General features: G+C 24.4%; 1 protein-coding gene across 1 annotated transcript; it reads right to left on the reverse strand.

Annotated features, from left to right (window-relative positions):
- Positions 1 to 1,495: 1,495 nt before the first annotated feature.
- Positions 1,496 to 22,530, reverse strand: LOC124807022 (proteasome subunit beta type-2). The gene is made up of 7 exons (XM_065813989.1): positions 22,391 to 22,530; positions 10,452 to 10,574; positions 8,053 to 8,123; positions 7,884 to 7,976; positions 7,627 to 7,696; positions 7,309 to 7,358; positions 1,496 to 2,065 (listed from the first exon to the last, which is right to left on the reverse strand). Exons 1-7 carry the CDS (start codon positions 22,479 to 22,481, stop codon positions 1,958 to 1,960), a joined length of 606 nt encoding a protein of 201 aa, XP_065670061.1. The 5' UTR covers positions 22,482 to 22,530; the 3' UTR covers positions 1,496 to 1,957.
- Between the last annotated feature and the right edge of the window lie 351 nt (positions 22,531 to 22,881).

Below are 22,881 nucleotides of genomic sequence, written 5' to 3' on the forward strand. Positions count from 1 at the left end.
TGCAATATCAAAACCTATATGTATTATGTTTATGCAATCAATTTATTTATTGAAGTCCTCGCAAATAGACATTTTAGTATAATGTCGTCCACAAATATACTTAATGTATATTATATATATATATATATATATATATATATATATATATATATATATATATATATATATATATATATATATATATATATATATATATATATATGTATATAAATGTATATATATACACACACACATATACAAATATCTTTATTTAAATATCATTAATGACATGATAATGAAAAAGGGAGATATGAGGGCTTTAGTACATGTATCAACTGAGGGTTTAGGTATTATCTGGAAATAAAGAACTTTTATTATGGCAAAAAAAACTTTATCCATTGTTCTTCATATTCTATATCATTATCTTTTACTGGGGTTTCATAGGTTAGCACAATGTTTTATTTTTAATATGAAGCAAAAGAAAAAGAAAAGATTTTTGTATTTTATAGAAAATAATGCCTTCATCACATCAGCCTATATGTGTATCTCATTTTTACCTATTTTTTTGGTACTTTATCAGTGATAAATTAAAAATTATGTAAACTTTTTGATCCGTCTACAACTGCTGTAATACTACAAATATTCCTATAAAATAATTTACAGCAATGTCATAAAATATTGAATTTTAAGAAGAGTTAAATTAAGAAGATTTGAAATCAAAATCATAATGAAAAACTAAATGCATGATAAATAATAATAACTAAAAAAAAAAAAAAAACTTGACTGCATGTGTGCAAATAAAAAACACATAATTGCAATGCTCCAGGAGCGAGAAGAAATAAGTTGTTAAAAGTTACAGATAAAGAAAACAAAAAAAAAAACAATTACTGTTCAATGTTGGTGATCAAGTATATTTGTTAGTATAACATTTACTTTTATAGTTAAAAGTACTAGCTACACATTTCAATAACAAATAAGCATATATATCATATAGGTCAATACAATAAGTACTTAAATTTTTTTAAATAAAAAATAAATGAATAGGGAAAAAACATTATTATACTCACCCACACCTTAACATGTTAGTTTATGAATCTTCCACTTATTTATTATATCAGTATGTCAGTGCTTTTTTGTGTCAACCTAAACCAGTAGTTTATGTCTGGGTTAACATTAAGTCAAAAGACTATGGTTGCAAAATATATGTAAGCTATATTGTAAAGTAAACCAAAATTGTAAAAAAGATTATATGTGATAAAAAACTAAAACAAGATCATATTAATTATATGAACTATTATAATTGTCATTTAAATGTTTCGGAAAAAGTTTATTAAAAAAAAATTAATGCTTAAAAAGAATTAAAAAGAAATCTTTTTTTTATATCTATTTTATAAACAATTTAAGATTGAGTTCTTTTTGTCACTTTGAGCAGAACTGAAAATATAATAACCATAATTAAAAATCTAATAAAAATAATCAACAACTGGTTATTTAAATATAATAAAAAACAAAGAACTTTAATTTATATTCATTTTAGCTAATACAATACTGCTTACATTTTTTTTTTTCATAAAACTTCCAAAAGTAACACATGCCATAAAACTTTTACAAAATAAAAACGATTGTTAATGATCATTCAAAAATGCATCTTATTTACTTAGCAAAAGCAAAAATATGACAAGCAAATTTAGGAAAAATAGATAAATATAAAACTGTTCAAACAATATGCCATATTTTTTTCTTAACTCCATGATATTTTGTAATATTTTTAGGTCCCACCAAACTATAGTATGTTATATAACGCTTTTTATTTCAAAATTACAATTGATAATTTTTACATGATTATACTTGGTTTTGGGTAGATTTAGTAAAATTTTATAAATCTCTCAAATGATATCTAGTAAAACTTTGTCCACTTTCCTTCTAAAAAAATCAGACAGAATGTTTGAACAGCCATAAAACTATTTAAGGGTTTGGCTCAAACAGAAATTTTATCTGGAGTGTAAGATCCCATATCATGTATTCCATCCTTGTCAACTATACGAATACTAAATGATGGCAAATTCACAATAAAGCGCTTTTGAACCTGGAATAAAAATATAAAAATTTATAAACAACATTTCTTAAATAAAATTAATATTTAACATAATTTTAAATCAAATTAATAACAAATAATTCAAAATTTTTATCACTTAAAATTACTTTGTTTACACAACTCCACATTAAAAATCTTAAATTTATTTCAAAGAGTTTCAACTTTTTAAAATAGAATAAATGCCACGTATAAAAAAAATTTTTAAGAAAAAATACTTGACTTGATAAAAAAAACGCTGAATAATAAATTAGCTTCATAACTTCGTGAGAAAATCATTTTTTTTTAACAAATTCACTCCTAAGAAAGCTGCAACCAATAATTTTTTAAAATTTTGTTGAGAGTTAACAAAAAGCAAAAAAATAAATTAAAATCTTGTGCGATAAGCAAGGTAAAAACTAGATGAGAATTTTTGTTTGAGCTTGAACAGACATGATCCACTGAGCTTGCTGAAATGTTGTTTATTGACAATAAATTAAAAAAAGAAGACAAAGAAAAGCAGAGATAAAAGCACCTGTTTAGTAAACTAACAGCTTACAGAATAAATAACAAATAACTTGATTGGATAAGATCTTTTAATTGATATACAAATGGTTTTCTTGTGACAGAGTTCTTTTAAGTTCATTAGTAGTAAAAGGTGGAGTTCCAGGAGACTCTATTTTAGGACTTTTGCTATTTATATTATGACTTTTTTTGTGTGCATGTTTTAAAAGTTTCACTTTGTCAAACACTAAAGTCACTCACTGTCTGTCAATCACTAGTCAATGATCGACAGACAACAATGTTAATTATACTGTTGAATACTTTCTAGAAAATGAATCAGTACAACACTCGGCAGATCAAAAAATCTCAAGAAATGTCCAAAAGAACAAAGATTATCTTAGCATGATAAAAAAAAGCAACAAACGGCCTTAGTACCATCTAATATAACTCTGAGGTGTATTGGTGGGATTTTAAAAAGACTAATATTAATTGCTAGCTTTTATAGAACAACAAACAATATATTTATGACATTAATATACTTATGGCATCAATATACTTATGGCATCAATATACTTACGGCATCAATAATATTTGATTTTGCCAAATGAGTTTTTACTACATACCTAAGGAGTCAAATATAATCAAAAACAAAATGGAGCTAAGATACAAAACTACAAAAACTGTAACAGACACATGCAGCTATCACAATTTCACTCCTATAAGTAGCACAAAAACAGAAAATTTTTTTTGAACAATTTGAATATTTATTTGTTTTTGATTTCCAAGCTGATAGAAATATTTAAGAAAACTTATTTGTTAATACAAGCCTTGAAATACTTTTATGCTTGAGATAATGTGCATTGGGTTCCATCACACTTGTTTGCTTGAGATATGTGTTGGGTTCCATCACATTTGTATGCTTGAGATAATGTGTTGGGTTCCATCACACTTGCATACTTGAGATAATAAGTGTTAAGTTCCATCACACTTATATGCTTGAACCAGGCCTCCGCAGAAGTAAATGAGCGCAAGAGCAGAGAAAAGCTTTCTGAAAATGAAAATTGCAAGCTATGCGAGCTGCTTATCTTAACAGTTTCTTACACAAGCTTTTGGTTTAAGCACAAACTATCTGTTTATTCATTAAAAATTGCTTATTAAATAAAAAATTTGGTTTATACTTGTTACAAGCATGTTTGTATCTTTAATAGGAGTGTCTTGAATAAACTATCCGGCTGGATAACCGGGCCAGATAGAAGTATTATTCGGTATCCAATATCTGGCCAGATAATAACTTTATTCGGTTTTTTGTATACCGTGTTCATGTCATTTGAAATTTGAAAGAAATCTAGCAATATTATATTTTAAAAAATCTAATATTAATGGCTTCTATTCAGTATTGTTATTATTACTATCGAAATACTAATAAAATTATATGTGCACAACAAATACATCAGTTTATCACTCATTTATATTTCTTTTATCTCAACGCAGAGAAATTAACATTTCTCCATGTTGATGTAGCTTTAATCCCTTTTTCTCATAAACAATGAAAACAATCTTCCGAAAATACAGTGGATGCAGATGGTGCTAATAACTTAAGTGCTAATTCTTTTAGCTTTTGAAACTTCTCTTCATGTTTCCAATGATTTTAAAAGGTCATTATTTTTTTTTTCTATAATCGAATGATTAAAGAAAACATCAACCCCTTGAGCAGCTTTTACAAAAGAAATCAGAATACAATACAATTTGAACCTCCTTTTGCAGCTGAAGAAGATTAAATATTTTTCTTCTTCATACAATTACAATGAAATTTTTTTGAGAGATTATGCAGTGGAGATTATGGAGCGGAAAATGACTTCTGACCAGATTTATTACATCCCCTGCTTATCTGATTTACACATGGAATGCAAATTGCTGTGAAATCACAACTATCATTAATTTTGAAAAGCTTCTAAACAAAAGTCGCCATTTTGAAGGTTTGTTATGGTAATTTTTTTTTTCATTATAAAAAATATATTTTAGGATTTGAATTACATTATCCAGCCAGATGTCCGGCCATATAATTTTTAAGTATTCAATATCCAATCAGATAATATAAAAATGTTATCCAGGACACCCCTAATCTTTAATTTTACAAGAATATATACATAACAAACGTCATTTATTACGCTGCGAAAAAATTCTATAGACAAGTATTGTTTTTAGGTTTTCACACAAGCTATCCATTTATTTATTAACAACATTACTTATTAGATAAAAAATTTGACAAAGAACTATAAAGGGTTTTACTGCTAATAAAAAATGTTTTATATTTTCTTACTGTAATAGAACATAGGCATTTTAAGAATTATTACAGCAATTAAATACTTCACAATAAAAGTGAATATATATTAAAGTAATTAATATATAAAATATATAATTCATTACATAAAATAAAAACTATTATGCAATAATTTAAAGTGTAACAATTTTATATTTTGCCAATATTATATTAATTAATATTAATTTATCAATTTATGGCTCTCGCAAAAGTATTTTATTTTTTTATAAAAATAACTTTAGTGTTTTTCATTTTAGTTACAATGATAATTTAAGAGAAAAAATTATACTTTTGCGAGATCCATAAATTGCTCACATAAACCATTTTAGGCAGTGACGTATCCAGAAATTTTTTGGGCATACTGGGCATATCCTGTCTACATTTAGAGGACCTGTTTTTTTTCTAGAACCCAAATTTAAAAGATTTATATATAATATACCTCGCCCTAGTATTATACGTTTTTCAAAATAAAAATAAAAACAACTAACCAAAATAGTCATTAATGTTACATTTATTACAATATGACAACTTTAACACCAACATTGATTCGCCACTAATTTTCACTTATATGTTTTATTCACATACTATTCATAAAGAATAAAATCAAATTTATTTCATTATTGCTTCTCCTGAGAGAGTGAAATATAATGAAATTAACTATAACATTTCATAAACAAGCAATAACTATAACATTTAATAAACAATATTTGTATGTTTCTTTTATATAGACTAAAAAGATTTATTACATAGCCTATTTATTGCATAACAAGGTCAATTCATTCAAAATTTCAATAAATTCATTCAAAAGTTAATAACTTTTTTTTTTTGTTCTTCTTTTACTTTTCAAACCATGTTTTTTGACGTGATTATTATAATGTTATTATGTTTTAAAAAACTTTTATTTTATTATTTAAAATATTTTTAATGCGATTTTGCTATTATTTAAAATAGAAAAGTTCAAAACTTATAGAGTTTAATCACATTATTTTAAATATATTTCATATATTTTAAACAAGTTAATGTTTTTATTTTAAAATATAAAAATGCTAAGCGTTTCAAATTTTAATGCAATCAAAACGTGCGTTTTACATTTTAATCTAATTTTAAAAATCCATATTGCATCCACATGAATTTGAATTAAGCATTCTGATTGACTTAAAATACATTTATAATCTGTTTTAAAAGTCATTTTTTAAATGTTGCTTTTTCTAAACGACATTAATAGCAATTTTGTAATTATCATAACAAATTTTAAAAGTCGTTTTTTAAATTTTGCTTTTTCTAAACGATATTACTAGCAATTTTTTAATTACCATAACAAATTTTGTCATTACAAAATAGCAAGACAATAAGTAATAAAGAATTGTTTTATTTTAATTTTTTATGACAAACTTGGTGCTAATACAAAATTGTTTTAAATTGAGTTTGGGCAGAAAATTGGGGGCCCATACTGGTATCAAAATTGGCCTGGATACATCGCTGTTAGAGTAGTGTAGGCAAGAGTGTGAGCTAAAGCTCTTGCTTCCCGCCAAGGCCTGCTTGAACTATAAAAACAACCTGAGGATCAGACTAATTAGGTTGTACCTCTTAAAGTCATTTTATTGGTTTTTAAGACATAATATGTGTCGGATTCCATCACACTTACTGACAATTTATATTCTAACAACTGTCACAGGAAGACAATATAAATTAAGCAAGATTGAGCACCAAAGCATTGAAAACAGATATGCAAACTTCAAAAACAAATAAATACTTTTATTAACAATCAAACTTTTTAAGATTTTTTTTTTTTTTAATTTTTTTTTTTAAGTACTTTTAATACTTTTTTAATTTTCATCTTTTATTTTATAATTTTCTGTGTTGATTACTATGAAACTTTCAATGCAAAAAAATCAGTTTTAAATAAAAAAGAAAACCTTTGTAGTCTTTTTTTACTTGAAAGAACTCATCACATATACAACCATAAGAAAAATTTCAGAATTATATCTTTGAGACAACTTAATTTATACTGTTTTTGTACAGGTCATCAGAAAATTAAAAAAAATTTTACATTATTTTCAGATTGAATTTTCACATAGAAACTTTGGTTTTGTGGTCAATTTTAAGTTCTTCATCCAAAAAATAACTAGGTACAAACTTTCTACATTATTAAACAAATATCACGTAAGTTAAATCTAATTGTGTGATCCCTTATGCTTAACAGATAAAAAAAAAAATAGGAAAGAAAAAATAGGCCAAGAAAGAAATTGAGAATATAAATACTTTCATAATCGTAAGGAGTTAAATGCTAAAATTTGGAGTGCAGTTATTTTTCTTGAATATAAGCTAGTGTACCAAAAATTATAAAATCTGAGATGGCATTTTGTCTAGCATAACTTAAATTTATTTGGAATAACCTAAACACATAAAAAACCAATTATACACAATGACTTACCTGAGCTATTACATTTTTCATTAAATCCATGACCTCATTACGAGACATACCTAGAGAATAAAAAAAACATTTTAAGTTTTTAACCTATACAGTGGATTCAATAGTTATAATAAAAAATATTACTCATAATAACAATTTTTAATTTTAAAATATCATAAAATAAAATAATTAACTAAAGTACTTTTAAATGTAAAAATAAATCAAAATAGTTTAAGTGCTAAACAAAAGTGATTTTAAGAAAACATTGTATTTATAAAATGATTGCATTTCAGTAACAACATTCCTATAACACTTAAATTTGAGAAGAAAAAAAAATACCACTTCTCCAGTGTCTGTCTAATGTGCTAAGTGAAAAAAATGATCCATAACCATGAGAACCAAAAGGAACCTAAAAACAATAAAATTGAAATGAAAATCAAAACTTTGCTTTACTTGAAGAATTAAAACTCATAAAAAATTGTTGAAATATTGAAAAAATAACTTAACAATTCTAAAACAAAGTTATAACTTTAAGTATACTGGTGTGTACTTAAAATTGTAACTTATACTATTAAAATTATAACATTTATTATTACTTTGACCATTGCTCCTAAATAGTCCATGTGGTAAAGTGCTGGTCTACCTTCATCATCACAACCAGATAATAATAAGTTAACTTGATATGGTGTCTAAAAATTATAATTAAAGATTGATCATGTTGTTTATTTTCAAAAATGTATTCAGAGTTAATATAAGAATATATACCCTGCTACGTAAAAAATCAGCCATTGTTTTTCTCACGTAGTTAGCACCACTATGCGGAGTCAACTCATACCCTAACAAAAATATGTTTGTCATAAATACTGTAATTATTATAAGTATTATAATTAAAGTAACATAATTAAAGTAACATAAGTATTGTAATTAAAACTAAAACAATCATATTGCTATCAATTTTACTATTATTTTATGTATACATTTTTGATTACATATAAAATTTAAAGGAAAATCTATATAATGGAGGAGTTAAAACTAATTTTTACAATTGGATGCTATTTAGTGCACTAAAAATGGCATTTAATTAAAACTTATGAAGACTTAGATTGAGTCTTTATGTTGTGTTACTAAAAGTAAGAGGATTACCATTCCAGATTTACAAGCCCCTCCTATCCTTACCCACACTTAAACAAAAGGTTATATGTTAGTTTTTCTTCTCCTATGTACAATGCCCAGCGCTTTAAACAGCTATTCAAAGGTTGCTGATTAACATAAATTGGCTGAAATTGAAAAAATTGAAAAGCTGACATATTCGATGCTCTGCAGGATGATAGCTTTAGGCTTGTAACAAGTAGCTTGCAATCCTTGTTAGGTTATCCTTCCTTTTGCTTTTTTGATGTCTGTTATCATATTGGATGAGTCTGCGCTCTTTTTGGAATCAGGTTTGCTAGTGGAATAACCAAGTTGGCCCTTGCTCTCAATTTGAAGCTTATGGAAATGTTTATCCTCTTTGCACAACTATTCACCTTTTATCTTTGTCATGCCAAACAGTTTATTTAATGCATCAAAGTTAGCTTTCTTTTTTCAGAGCATTTAGTCTTTTAGAAGTTTTGATAATAGCTTGATCAGATACATTCAGAAAGTTCAATATTTTATAAACAAAATGTCTCCTATCAACTCTTTCAGTCCTTGTGAGCTATGTGGTCATATTTGTAACATTTATTAGTGAACACGCCAAAAACAGTATTCAATCATGCAACTGAGGCTAAGAAAAAATAGATTGAAAAAAAATAGTTTTCCAGACGACTTTCTGACAAAAAAACAAGGTCTCATTTGTAAAATTAATCAAACTTGGTGTGGTCCATTTAAAAGCCTTTTTTATAGAGTGAAATAACTAATTTCTTTTTTATAGATTGAAATGTTGAATTTCAGTGTTAAGAATATTTAACTGTATACATTTTTTTATATAGTCTTTTTTTTATTTAGTCTGTTTTTAATAGTTGTTGATTTAAGAATTCCACAGGCGATTTAAGGTTTTCATTTACTTTTAATTTGCTCAGTAGTTTTTTGAAGGATTTGTGTTAATCAAAAACTTTGTTATTTTAGGAAAGTTCAGGAATTGATATTATTATTATTTTAAACTTGGATCTGCCAGTCAACAAATTTTGAACAAAAACAGCTACCATAGTTACTGTAGTTAGCAAAATAAGAGTTCTGTTAAGAAGAAAAGAAGTGGAAGAAAAGCATATCATTTTAAATATAAAATCAGAAAGAGGTGCTAATAAAATATGACCAGTTGTTAAATTAGCTTTTATACGCATTCCTAAGGCTATAAGTCTAGAAATATGACTAGCTAATTCTATAAATACTAATAAAAGGAGAAAGACCTAAAGGAGCTCCTGTTGGCATAAATATACTTAAATAAGAACTTTTAAAATTTAAAAACCCAAATACTATTATCGATAATCATATAAAAAATGATAATCCAAAAGTTAATGAAATACGAGTGGTAGATGGTAAAGTAAAAATAAAAAATCCTAATAAATTTATTGATAAAAGATAAAAAAAAAACAAAGTTAGTAAGAATAATACATATATTTATGAATTATTTCCTAAATTATAATCTGAAAAAAATGATTAATAACCATTTCAAAAAACAATTGAATTCTTGAAGAAATTATGAAGTTAAAATTTAAAGCTACGAAAACTATAAATACATATAGTATTAATATTAAATAAGAGTCAAATAAAAATCCAAAAATTTTAGTAATTAAAAAATTATCGAAATAAGTAGACTATAGTTTTAATATATTATGCAATATAGAAAATTGTTTAAAGTTATTTCTATTTGATTCTAAATTATTTGAAATAAAATTAAAAGTGAAACTGCTAATAAGATAATAAATTACAAACTAATAAACTTTAATTGCAATTAAATAAAAATTATAAAAATCATGAAAAATCAAGTCAAAAATTAACAAAAAGTTATAACAGTATTTTGCTTATAGTTTTCGGTGCCAAGTTTTTTTTTTATTTTTAAATGGTCAACATTGATTAACAAGAACATTTTTTTTTCTTTTAAGAGGGGGTCAATATTTATATAAAAGTATTGATAAATAGAAAACATAAAAAAGAGAGAAAGAGTACAAATAAAAAATATAAATTACCATTTCTCATTTTGTAGAGTTGTATATTTTTAGCAATATATTCAGCGAAGTTATTTGTATCACCTGATTCTCCACATACTGTCATCATTAAATTTTTACCTAATTCGTAGTTTTTATCCAAATCTATGAAATAAAGCCATTTTAAGTTGCTATTTATAATTCAAATTCATCTTTACCATTTTTATTATCTTATACTTTTGTTAAGTTACTTTTACTATGATCATATGAACACTAATTAGTGATATTTATAAAATTACTGTATTTTATAATAAATTATAAAATATAATAGTTTAGAAAAATATTTATACAATAAGTAAATGTTAGAATATCCTCTATATATATATATATATATATATATATATATATATATATATATATATATATATATATATATATATATATATATATATATATATATATATATATATATATATATATATATATATATAGGAATAAATTAGTGTAGAGCGGGGAAACGCCTGATTAAACAAACTTGGCGTGTGATGCAAGTTGCCTGCAATGATAATACTTTTGCAGGCGATCAGCATTTGCACAAGGGTTTTTGATATTTAGATAAAAAAGCTCATGGAGAAAATACAATTATTATAACTGACTAGGTTTTAGTACAGGGTTCTCACTATTAAAACTGAGGCTAAAAGTAAGGATTTTAAGGAGATTTAAGGAGATATTTTCCAAATTTTTAAAGAGATTTAGTTGCGAACAACAATTTTTTAAAAGAAAAAATAAGGACAATTAAGGAGAAAACAATTATATTAAAAACAAAATCTTATTTTTTTTCAATAAATTCTAAATATAAACAGAGGAATTATTATAAATTAATATATTACTTTATATATATATATATATATAGATATATATATATATATATATATATATATATATATATATATATATATATATATATATATATATATATATATATATATATATATATATATATATTTAATAAAAATATAGGTTTTCAAACTATCAAAAAACTATATATTTTCTTTATTATTAATAAATAAAATCCATTCACTTAATTAAAATTCTCTAAATGATTAAAAAAATTTTTTTAAATAAATAGAAATTAAGGAGTGCAGTCAAATTTTAACTTTTTTGAAGGTTATTTAAGAACATTTGAGGAGGTTTTTATTTTTTAAGGATATTTAAGGTTTTTAAAGAGGAGTGGGAACCCTGTAGTAATAGATTTGTTAGTTACATTGTAATGTTTTGTATCATATCATGTATCAGAAAAACAATTGTCAGCAACGATTGCACTTCTGACATTTGTCTTTTAAAGCAATCTAATGTTTTCTATTAGAATTGTTAAAAAGAACGTTTCATTTTACCAAATTTTTTTAACATTTTTTTAATATATACTCTTTATATATACTTTTTTAAACTCTATTTTAGATCTCTTTTTTAATAAAATGATTGATTATTTTATAAATATTATTTTCATATATAAAGAGTTCAATCGCTACTTTTCTTTGTGAAAATGTTTTTTTCTAATTTGAAATGCTTAAAAATTGCACTGAAATAGCTCTAAGCAAAAAAGCGCGTAGTTAAGAAAAGATTTTTCTTATAACTACTTGTTCTCTTGCTTAGAGAGAGAGTTTTCAAAATTTTTAAAGTATTGAACTCATTCATTCAAGTTTTAACTAAGACGTAATTAAAACTTGAACGAATAAGTTTGATATTCTTAAAATTGTGAAAGTGTGACTCAACTAAAATTTAAACAAACAGGTTTTTATTTTTATAATAAAGAAATTTAAGTTAAATTATTAAATATGCGTATATCTATTGTTTTTGCTTTAATTAAGTCATATTTTACATATATAAATTGAAAACGCATTTTAAAAGTATTGCAAATTAAAAGTATATACTTCACTTTTAAAAAGTTTTTAATTGAAAATATAAAACTAAAAATTCAAATAGCTTTTTGAAAACTATTAAAGCTCTACAGTTTTCTGTTGCTGTTTTGATTTTTTGTCTTGCATGAGTTTTTATTTTAAATTAAATTATTATGTTTTGATGTTAATTTTTGATATTTCCACCAGAAGCCTGGTAACTCTGAAAAGCCCATGCAGAAATTTATTAAAAAGGCCTATATATACAGGATTTTATATGCTGGGTGTAAAGGCCCATACATATATATAAAATTATATAAATGTATATCAAGCCTTTACAGGAAGGTGTGCGATCGCACACCATTATATAACCAAGCAAATAATAACTTTGTTCTGACAATTGGACCACGGTTATTAACATGTTTTAGAATTTGAACATTTCAAAAATGCAACCAAAAAAAACAGTGAAAAAGGCTATAATTATTTAAATCAAGTTTTTAATAGGGTACTGTTTTGCTTTCGTCACGCATATATTGAATAAATTAAAACTAAGGATTCTAGGATCGAGATGCAGACAAACAACTCAAAAATGTATAACAACAATACAAGCTATTCAGTTTTCAATACAAACTCTCAATAACTTTTTGAATTCTTTTTTAGTGTTGGTGAATTTTTAAGAGCTGATTACAATGAAAGTTTTCATTTTGATCATTTAGTTTAAATTTGAAATTTTAAAGCCTGATTATTCATAAGTTTTTATTTTTATCAGTAGAGTAGATTTATCAGTTTTCTTTGGCAATAAGTGAAATTTAATAAACGAATGAATTTAATGAATTTTAATATGCTCAGGGTGGGTATATTTTCCAAAAGTTAACTAACTACCTCTCCTTCGTATTTAGCACCTGAGAGTAAACGCTTAAACAAAACCAATTTGACAAGGTTAGAAAAAAATTGACTGTTAAAATGATATTTTTTAAATGAAAATATTAAAAATATATTTAGTTAATAAGTATATAAATTTCTTTTTAAAAATTGCGACCAAATAAAATAAGTACATATTTACAAAAATGTTTATGAATAAGTTTTAATCCATAATTTTTAGAAAGCCTAAATTCCAACTTTGAAAAATTTGTTTAAAATGGTTTTTAATATTTTAAATTTACTTTTTTTTTTGTATTAGTACTTGTATAAAGATTACACAAAGGAATCTTTATACACACAGAAAAAAAAAGTGAAAAATTGAAATTAGCGATAAAAAATAACAAAATAAACAAAATTTAAACTTTACAAAGATATTCAAGCACACAAGCATTGTTAAAACGAATTATGAAGTAACATAAACTAATTAAAATGCTAGTGCCAATAAATAAAGCATTACTCCATTAAATAATCTGAACTTTTGATTTAATTGTTTATTTTTATTCGAATCTAAATAAATGTTCATTGAACTGTTCAAAATAAACTCAAGCTTTTTACAATTCTTTTTAATTGCATGGCCTTTTCTTTTGTAAACTTTTCACACACTTAAAAATAATGCAATATAAATAGTTGTTTGTTTCTGTAAAAGCAAGTCTTTTAAAGACAAGAAAACAATCTTAAAGTACATAAATCTTAAAAATCATTAAAGTAGAAAATTGATATTCATTAAAGCGATAAAATTTTTCATTTTCATACAATAAAAGATTAAATGATACAAAAACTCAACAATAAAATCATGGCTATTTTCAGTATTAAAATCAACAATGCTGCATTCTATATTTATATCAGAATTAATAAAGAGTTTACAATTTCTTTGTTATGATGATTATACATATTATTTGCATCTATGTTAATATTATTTTTATTCTTTTCGACAAGAAAATCTACTAGATGTAAACTTTTTGTTTAAATGTATAATTTCGAAAGCTTTATAAAGCTTATTTCTTTTATCCTTTTTCCAAGTTTGTCATCGAATTTTTAGTTATTCCTATATTTTTTTAATTACACCAGCTGGCAAATGTTCAAAAATCTGATGAGAATAAATCCTAATAACACTGTTTTATTGCACTTTTATATACATTTGCTTATGAATCGGTATTTTGTTTCTTTGCATTTTGCTTTGTTTGTCCGCATTGTCCGCCAGAAAGCTTTTCGAAAAGTTTAACAAAATCTATTTTTAGAACCGCAATGGTACCCTATTATATTTTGAATAATAAATTTCGAATCATTTATCTTCGCTCATTTTATATAGCATTATGGGAAACCGCTTTAAACAAAGTAAAAACTTACTTTTTAATGATTGTTTTATAAATACGCCAATTTAATCTATTTTAAAAAAAAAACAGTTTTAAGTTGACATTAAAAAGAATGATACTCCTATATTTTATTTGTTTTTTTAAAGAGGAAAGCGAAAATATAAATTGCTATCTGTTTGTAAAATATATTTGCACAACTTTAATGCAACAAGTTATATGTTGTCCCCATATAAATACATCTTGTAATGTGTGCATATTTTTTTATATATAACTTTTTTTATATAATTACATTTATTTGTTAATTAGCATAAGCATGTTTAGCTTATTTGGATAAGATGTTTACTTCAAACATGGAATGTCCATGGCGAGAATCATACCACTAACAAAAATTAAATAAAAGAATAGCTTAGTTTCTTTTATAAATGTATTTACCACATTTGATGCCTGTCCAAGCCTTCCCGGAAGGCAAGTGCGAACATACGCCTTTTTTGTTTACGTTTAAAGTAATATTTTTAGACACACGGTATTTTGCATCTTTTAACTTATAAAGTAATATTTTTAGACAACTTGACCACATTTTTGTATAGTTAGCGTTTTAAGAATTTGCTGCAAAATAAAACTGGGGAGGCTTGTTATTTGAAATTGTTTCCTTTATATTGCCCAATTTCCAATGTTAATACAAATTACTAGAGATAATGAACATAACAATTGCTTTGTTTGAAAAAATGTATTTAAAAACTGAAAAAAAAGTTTTAAATAGGCTCCTAAAAATTTCATTAAAAAAGTTCAGTAAATTAACCATGCACTAGCCCACAATCTTTTGGAGCACTGTCAATAACAATAGTAGATCACAAAATAAACTATCAGGTTAAGATGCACAACTTGGAGAATCCAACAAAAGTCCAGACTATTTCAATGGGGGTAGTGAAAACAACCAAATATTTTATATTTGAACATAAGTATTAATGACTTTATTTTTTTACATGAAAAACTTGTTCAAAAATAAAAAAAATTGTTACAAATAAATTGCAATTACTTTTCTCGATTTCCTGTGCATTAATAACAGTAAAGTTTAGCAAAAACTTTTGAAAAACAAATTTAAAAACTGTCCGTATATCAAGCACAAATAATAAAGTATTTCCTTAACATTAGTAATGTGCCATCGGCTAATGCCGATTGTGGCTAACAATAGGTTTAATGTATTTATTTAAGGGTATTATAATAATATTAAAGATTTAAATTACATATTTAACATGTTCCTATTCATCAGAAGTGATTCAACCTACTAGCCTATGCTATTGGTAACCAGCAACCAATTAATTGGCTAAACCATTGGCCGATTAATCGGCCGATGGCATTGGTTGATTAATCGGCATTGGCCAATGCATCGGTATTGACTATTAAGCCAAACTAAACAGGTGCATAGGCACACCTTATATATGCAAGTTGCATACCTAATATTAAGATATTACCTTTATATACATACATTAAACTCTATAATTAGCCTTAATCGGCCTTTGCCGATGGCACATCACTACTTAATATAATAACTGGAAAAAGTTGCACAAAAATTGTTTATAAAAAAATCTGTTTATTTTTGTTATACTCTTATCTGCTTTTATCCTCAACTTCTATTAATTTTAGTAATGAAAATAATTAACACCCTAATAAAAAAGAAAACAAATACAGTAAAATATTTAGGTATATTATTTTTTCAACAAACTTTTTTTTTTTAGTTCAATTGATTTTCTAGTTTCTTATAGATTTATTCTGTCGCAAACTCTTAATATGTTTTACTATATAAAAACATGGTCAAGTTGTTAAAAAAAATACTTTAAACATAGACAAACAAGGCACGCGACCGAATGCACTTCCTGGGTAAGCCTTTAATTATATATAAATTAAAAAAATATCTATATATTCGAAAAAATTATTAGCAGTGATTTTAAAAAATTCAAAATCACTGTTTATAAAATATAAATATTTTTTTTCAAATAACACTTGTTATAAAAAATATATACTTATATAATTTGTACCACTCACATCCCTGGTAGTACCGCGATCAACTTGTTTCTCTGCTCAGCAGCCTTGTTTGTCAAGGTTTGTGTTTCAGAGTTATAGAGTTGAGAGAGGGTTATAACCACAAACCTAAAGCAGTAGCCTCCTCATCTGTAGTGGCCTTTTCTGTTTTGGGGAGGTGAATTACAAATAAAACAAACATCAGAATTAGGAAAAATGAGGTTGGCAATAATTTGCCAACCTTATTCTTTTAGGTCGGCATCAGGTTAGTAAAACAAATTTGGTGCAAAGGTCTTTCCATAAAATATAGAAACAAGGTTGGAAATTTTTTGCTGACCTCAAACACTTTTAGGTCGGCACTGTTAAACGCGGATTCTAATTTCGAGGGTTGTTTGTATAATATAAACTTTAATAACTTTCATTAATACTTTAAATAAAAATCATTATCAGTAATTTGTTACTTTGTTTAAAACCATTTTGCTAATATAAAAGTCATTAGTAAAGATAAAAGTTTCTTTGTTATTTATTTCTAATGTATAATTCTAACGTATAAATATAATACAAATTCTTTATTATTTAGAGTGTTTTTAAAATATAAATAGCAGGCTTGGCCAGGAAGGTGTGCGATTTCAAGTCTTTATATGACCACGCAAATAATATTTTGTTTTGATGATTTAACCATGGTTTTAAATAAATGCTCTGAAATAATTAGTTTTTAATTACTTTGAAAATAAATAATTTTGACACGTTTATCTTTACTAATGTTTTTTTATTAGCAAAACGCTTTTAAATAAAGAAGCTAATGATTTTAATTAAAGTATCATTGAAAGTTGTATAATTTTTTATTTATATTATTTAATTATATAAGATTTTTTTATAAGTAAAACAAAAGTAAAAATTAAAAAAAAAAAAAATTTTTAAGCGACGACTTTAAACAGCAAAGGTCTCTTTAATAAACTTTATATTAGAATCATTAAAGTTTTCGCTGAGAAGAAAGAAAAAAAAGACAAATTTTTTGAAAGCCGCTAAACATATTTATTATATTTTATTTTATATTTAGTATATTTTATTTTATACTTAGTATTATTAAGTATTGTTAAGTATTGTTTTTTTATTATAAATGTATTTATTTTTTATTATAAAACTATTTTTTATTATAAAAATTATTTTTTATTAAAATTTATTAGTATTATTAAGTTATTATTAAGTGTTTATTTTTTATTATAAATGTTTTTAAATTAAAAAAAATTATAACAATTTTATAAATAAACGATTTAATTATTTTTACTTTTTTTACTTTTTGTGCAAAGAATTGTTAAGAATCTTTTTTTAAACTTTTAAATGTACGTGTTTATTAAACAATTGTCAGTTGTAAGTTGTTATTTTATTTAAAAAGGGTTTCGCATAATATGAAATTATAAAAACATAAGTAAAGATAAACGATTCAAAGTTATTTATTCCAAACGTAATTTAGATAATCTTATCGTTATAGTTTATTATTTTTTTTAGTTAAGTTTTAATTCTAGTTTCGCTATTTTAGTTTTAGTTAAGCTATTTTTATTTTGTTTTTCGCTTCTTTTTTTTTACAAAAATTTATTTGCTTCTTTAATGATAAGTTTTTTTAAGTTTCTATATAATTAAGTTAAGATTTTTATAGCGCGTTTTTAAAACGCATACAAATTTTTAAAACTTATTAACAGCCATGGTCAAGTTATCAAATAGTATTTGCGTCATCATATTAAGACATGAAATCGTACGCTTTCCTGGCCAAGCCTGAAATAGCCATGATCAAAATGTCAAAACAAAGTTATTATTTGCCTGGCCATATAATGGTGTGCGATCACATGCCTTTCTGTGAAGACCTGATATACAGTAGAATACTGTTAACTCGGACCCTGGATAAGTTGGACAATTTTTCAATTCCCCGTGAACATTCCCTATCAACTTACTATAAAATCATCCGCTTAAATTGTACACTGGTTAAGTCAGACCACTTGCTATCTCGTATTTTTTCGGGGTCCCTTTGACAAAAACTTTGCTTAACTAGGACTTTGATTTTGAATTCCATATAAGTGCATATAATAACAAAACTTCAAATACTTCAATAAAATTTCCAAACTTTAAATACTCCAAATTAGAATACCATTACGTCAAATAAAATTAAATATCTTCGCTGATATCTTTGGTTTGGTTAAGCGATTAAGTTTTTTTAATGATTCAATTAAGTTTTTGATTATTTGATTATTAATTATTCAATAAAGTTTTATTAATGATTACTGTACTAAACTAAAATTACAATAATTAAATTCAAAACGTTGAAATTTAAATACCTTTGCGTCAAATGTAAGTTAGCAAATCTAACATTTTTACTGATATCTTCGATTCAGTTAATTTTTGATTAAATATTATTTATTAAAAATGTTGGAGGTTGCTAAAAGAAAGCTAACAAGTAGAACTATAACATAAAAATACATATAATATAAATTCTACAAAGGAGAATCATAGTCAAAATTCCAAAAAAATTAAAAAACATCTGCAAAAAGGGTGAGGCTGCAAGTCTCCCTAAATGAGTATTTGGATAAAGCTTGTTACATGTGGCTTTTAAACACCCAATACCAAAACATTCCAGTGTCATTTTGAGCCGACAAGTCTCAAAATCTTGATAAGTCAGACATTTTCAGCAAGTCTGACATAAAAAGAGCTTTGCTTAATTCAAACATTTGCTAAGTCCAACAAAATATATATACCTTTTCAGAGCCCAAGTTAACAAGATTCTACTGTATATACATTTATATACTGTATATACATTTCAGTAAATTAACAATGCACAAGCTTGTGGGCTAGTGCATTGTTAATTTTCTGAATTTTTTTAAAAAAATTTTAAGAAACGTATTTAAAACTTTTTTTTAAGTTTTAAAATACATTTTTTCAAACAGAAATCATTATGTTTGTTATCTCTTTCGTATTAACATTGGAAATTGGGCGATATAAAAGAAACAATTACAGACATGCATTAAATGCGATAAACACCTTAATAAAAGAAACCATGTTAATCTTTTATTTAATTTATTCGTCATTACAAAACTTATTAATCAAATAACATATTTTACAAATAAATAGCAATTTATTTTCTTATTTTCAAATTATATAAGTATTGAGAAAAAACGTCAAATATAGCAAAAACATTTTTAAAAGCAATAAGACATCAAAACGAATAAACGTAAGAAAAAAAATTGACAAAATTTCTCATAATTCTAGGATACATAGTAAACTAGTTTCTTTATTATACGGACTGATAAAAATCGTGAATAAATTGCATATCAAAACTTTCAATTGTTGTTAAATTGTTATAAAAAATGTATTTTTCATCAACTTGCATAAAATTCTGTAGCAAAAAACGACAACCACTCTAAAAAAAAGAATACAAAAATTCTAAAAAAATTTTAATAATTAAAAAAAGAAAATTGAAAAAAAAATTTTTTGATTTTCTTTTTTTAATTTGTGAATTTTCTAGATTATTTAATTTAACTTGATATTTCGTTTCCAATTTTATTTCCTTTTTTTAAGATTTTTTTTTTTCGTAATAAATAAGTTAAGCTTTTTGCCGAAAATTATTGAGGTCGCCAGTAAAATGCAAAAAGAAATTCAATCTAATTTAAATAAAATACATTCAATTCCACTATACATAGATCATCCTAGTCATATTTTGAAAATCCAGAAAATTGTTTGGATAAAATATTCGGAAAAAATCCGGAATTTGTTTGCCCTCATTTTCTTTTAGCTAAGTTGTGTCTAATTTTTTTTTTGACACTTTTCATATTTTTTCTGAGTGATGAGTGAAAATGCTTAAAAAATAAATATATTACAAAAATATATACTTCAACTTGCATGTATTAAAAACATTTTGGATATCCGGAAAAACTAAAAGTTGAAAAAAATATTCAGAACTCCGCAAATATCCAGAAAAAGATAATCCCTGACTATATTCTAATTTCTATTCTATTTAAAAATTCTAATTAAGAAAATTGATAAGCAAACATTTTTTTAAATATGATAAATATAGTGGTCATTAAATTATGATGTCTTGGTTGGCAAAAAAGTTCACATTTTACTGGTTCACAGTTTGCATTTTACTGACTACCAATTATTGAAACGCTTTATAAGTTAAAAGATGCGAACTACCATGGTCATTGTGTCTAAAAAAAGTATTTTAAACGTGAACGAACAAGGCGTGCAACCGCACGCATCGTATATACATACATAAATATATATATATATATATATATATATATATATATATATATATATATATATATATATATATATATATATATATATATATATATATATATATATACACACAACCCTCGGAATTAGGGTTGGCCTAACTGCCGCCCTGAAAGTGTTTGAGGTCAGCAAAAAATTGCTGACCTTGTTTCTATGCTTTATGGTCAGACCTTTGTTTTAAATAATTTTTGCCGACCTGATGCCGACCTCTAAAAGATTGAGATTGGTAAATTATTGCCGACCTCCTTTTTCTTAATTCCGAGGGTTGTGTATATATATATATAGTTTATTTTACAAGTTTGTAGTTCACAGTTTGCATTTTACTGGCTACCTCAATAATTTGTGGCAAAAAGCTTAACCTATCTACTGAGAAAAAAATCTTTAAAAAAAGGAAATAAAATTGGAAACGAAATATCAAGTTAAATTAAATAAACTAGAAAATTCAATAATTAAAAAAAAGAAACTCAAAAAAAAAAAATTTTCAATTTTCTTTTTTTAATTATTAAAATTTTTATAGAATTTATATTCTTTTTTTTTAGAGTGGTTGTTGTTTTTAGCTACAGAATTTTATACAAGTTGATGAAAAATACATCTTTTATAACAATTTAACAACAATTGAAAGCTTTGATATGTAATTTATTCATGAATTTTATCATTCCGTATAATAAAGAAACTAATTTGCTATGTATCCTAGAACTATGAGAAATTTTGTCAATTTTTTTTCTTACATTCATTTGTTTTGATGTCTTATTGCTTTTAAAAATATTTTTGCTATATTTGACGTTTTTTCTCAATACTTATATAATTTGAAAATAAGAAAATAAATTGCTATTTATTTGTAAAATATATTTGAATTATAAATTTTGTTAATATATATATATATATATATATATATATATATATATATATATATATATATATATATATATATATATATATATATATATATATATATATATATATATATATATATATATATATATATATATATATAATATAGACCCATTATTTTAATATATATACAGATTGCCTTTTTATTGAAAAGATTTTTCATCATATAAATGTTATTTTGTGTTGTGTTTCTATTTGTATATTTAAAAAGTTCAATTGTTACTCTTCTTTTTTGTAAAACATTTTTTGTAATTTGAAAAGTTTAAAAATTATAAATTTTTTTTTTGTGTTGATTTAAATTAAAAAAACAAACAAATTTTTTATAACTATTTAGAAAAATAAAAATTTTTTTAAATTATTTACTTTGACTATATTGTATTTTACATACTAAGTTAGAAACTATTGAAAAGAGTTGATCACGAGTATTGTGTATTAAAAAGTTCTTTCGTTATTTGAATAAATAGTTTGCATAGATTAAATTTTATATTTTACATCTAGCTTTTTAAAAGCTTTATAGTTAATTGTTGTTGTTTTTTTTTAATAACTTTTTTTTTTGTTTAATTTTTTTTTCACGTTTAAAGAATATTATACAAGTGTATCTAGACAAAGTTATAAAAAGTTATGAAAAAATTATATCAAAAAAACAAATAGATACCGCTTTTCATTCTTACAATACTGCGGGCAGCATTTTGATCAGCAGCAGTCAACACAAAATCAGCACCTTGTATACCAATAATGAATTCCATAATAAATTTTTTATTACTTACAACTATAAATAAATTTAAGTTAAATTAATATTAATTCATCATATTTGTCAACTCATGATCATCTTTTTTCTCCTCCTCCTCACTATTATCATCATCGCCATCATCATCATCATCATCATCATCATCATCATCATCATCATCATCATCATCATCATCATCATCATCATCATCATCATCATCATCATCATCATCATCATCATAATTATCATCAATATCAAATGAGTTATCCTCAAAACATCTAATAATAAAACTTGATGCTGCTACAAATAAATAGATACATTTTTACATGGTAAAGGTAAATTACTGAAAACCTGCAGTGCAATTTAATATTGTGCACATTTAGAATTGCGCAGATTTTAATGATAATATTCTTAGCTTA

Source organism: Hydra vulgaris, chromosome 12 (genome assembly GCF_038396675.1).
Source record: "Hydra vulgaris chromosome 12, alternate assembly HydraT2T_AEP".
Lineage (NCBI taxonomy): Eukaryota > Metazoa > Cnidaria > Hydrozoa > Anthoathecata > Hydridae > Hydra > Hydra vulgaris.

Excerpts from the sequence above, each read along its gene's own strand:
- LOC124807022 (XM_065813989.1), bottom strand. The coding sequence starts at position 22,481 with ATGGAATTCATTATTGGTATACAAGGTGCTGATTTTGTGTTGACTGCT. Across the intron at positions 7,977-8,052 it reads CTGATTTTTTACGTAGCAGG|ACACCATATCAAGTTAACTT; the intron begins GTATATATTCTT and ends TATAATTTTTAG. Across the intron at positions 7,697-7,883 it reads ATTTAGGAGCAATGGTCAAA|GTTCCTTTTGGTTCTCATGG; the intron begins GTAATAATAAAT and ends TATTGTTTTTAG.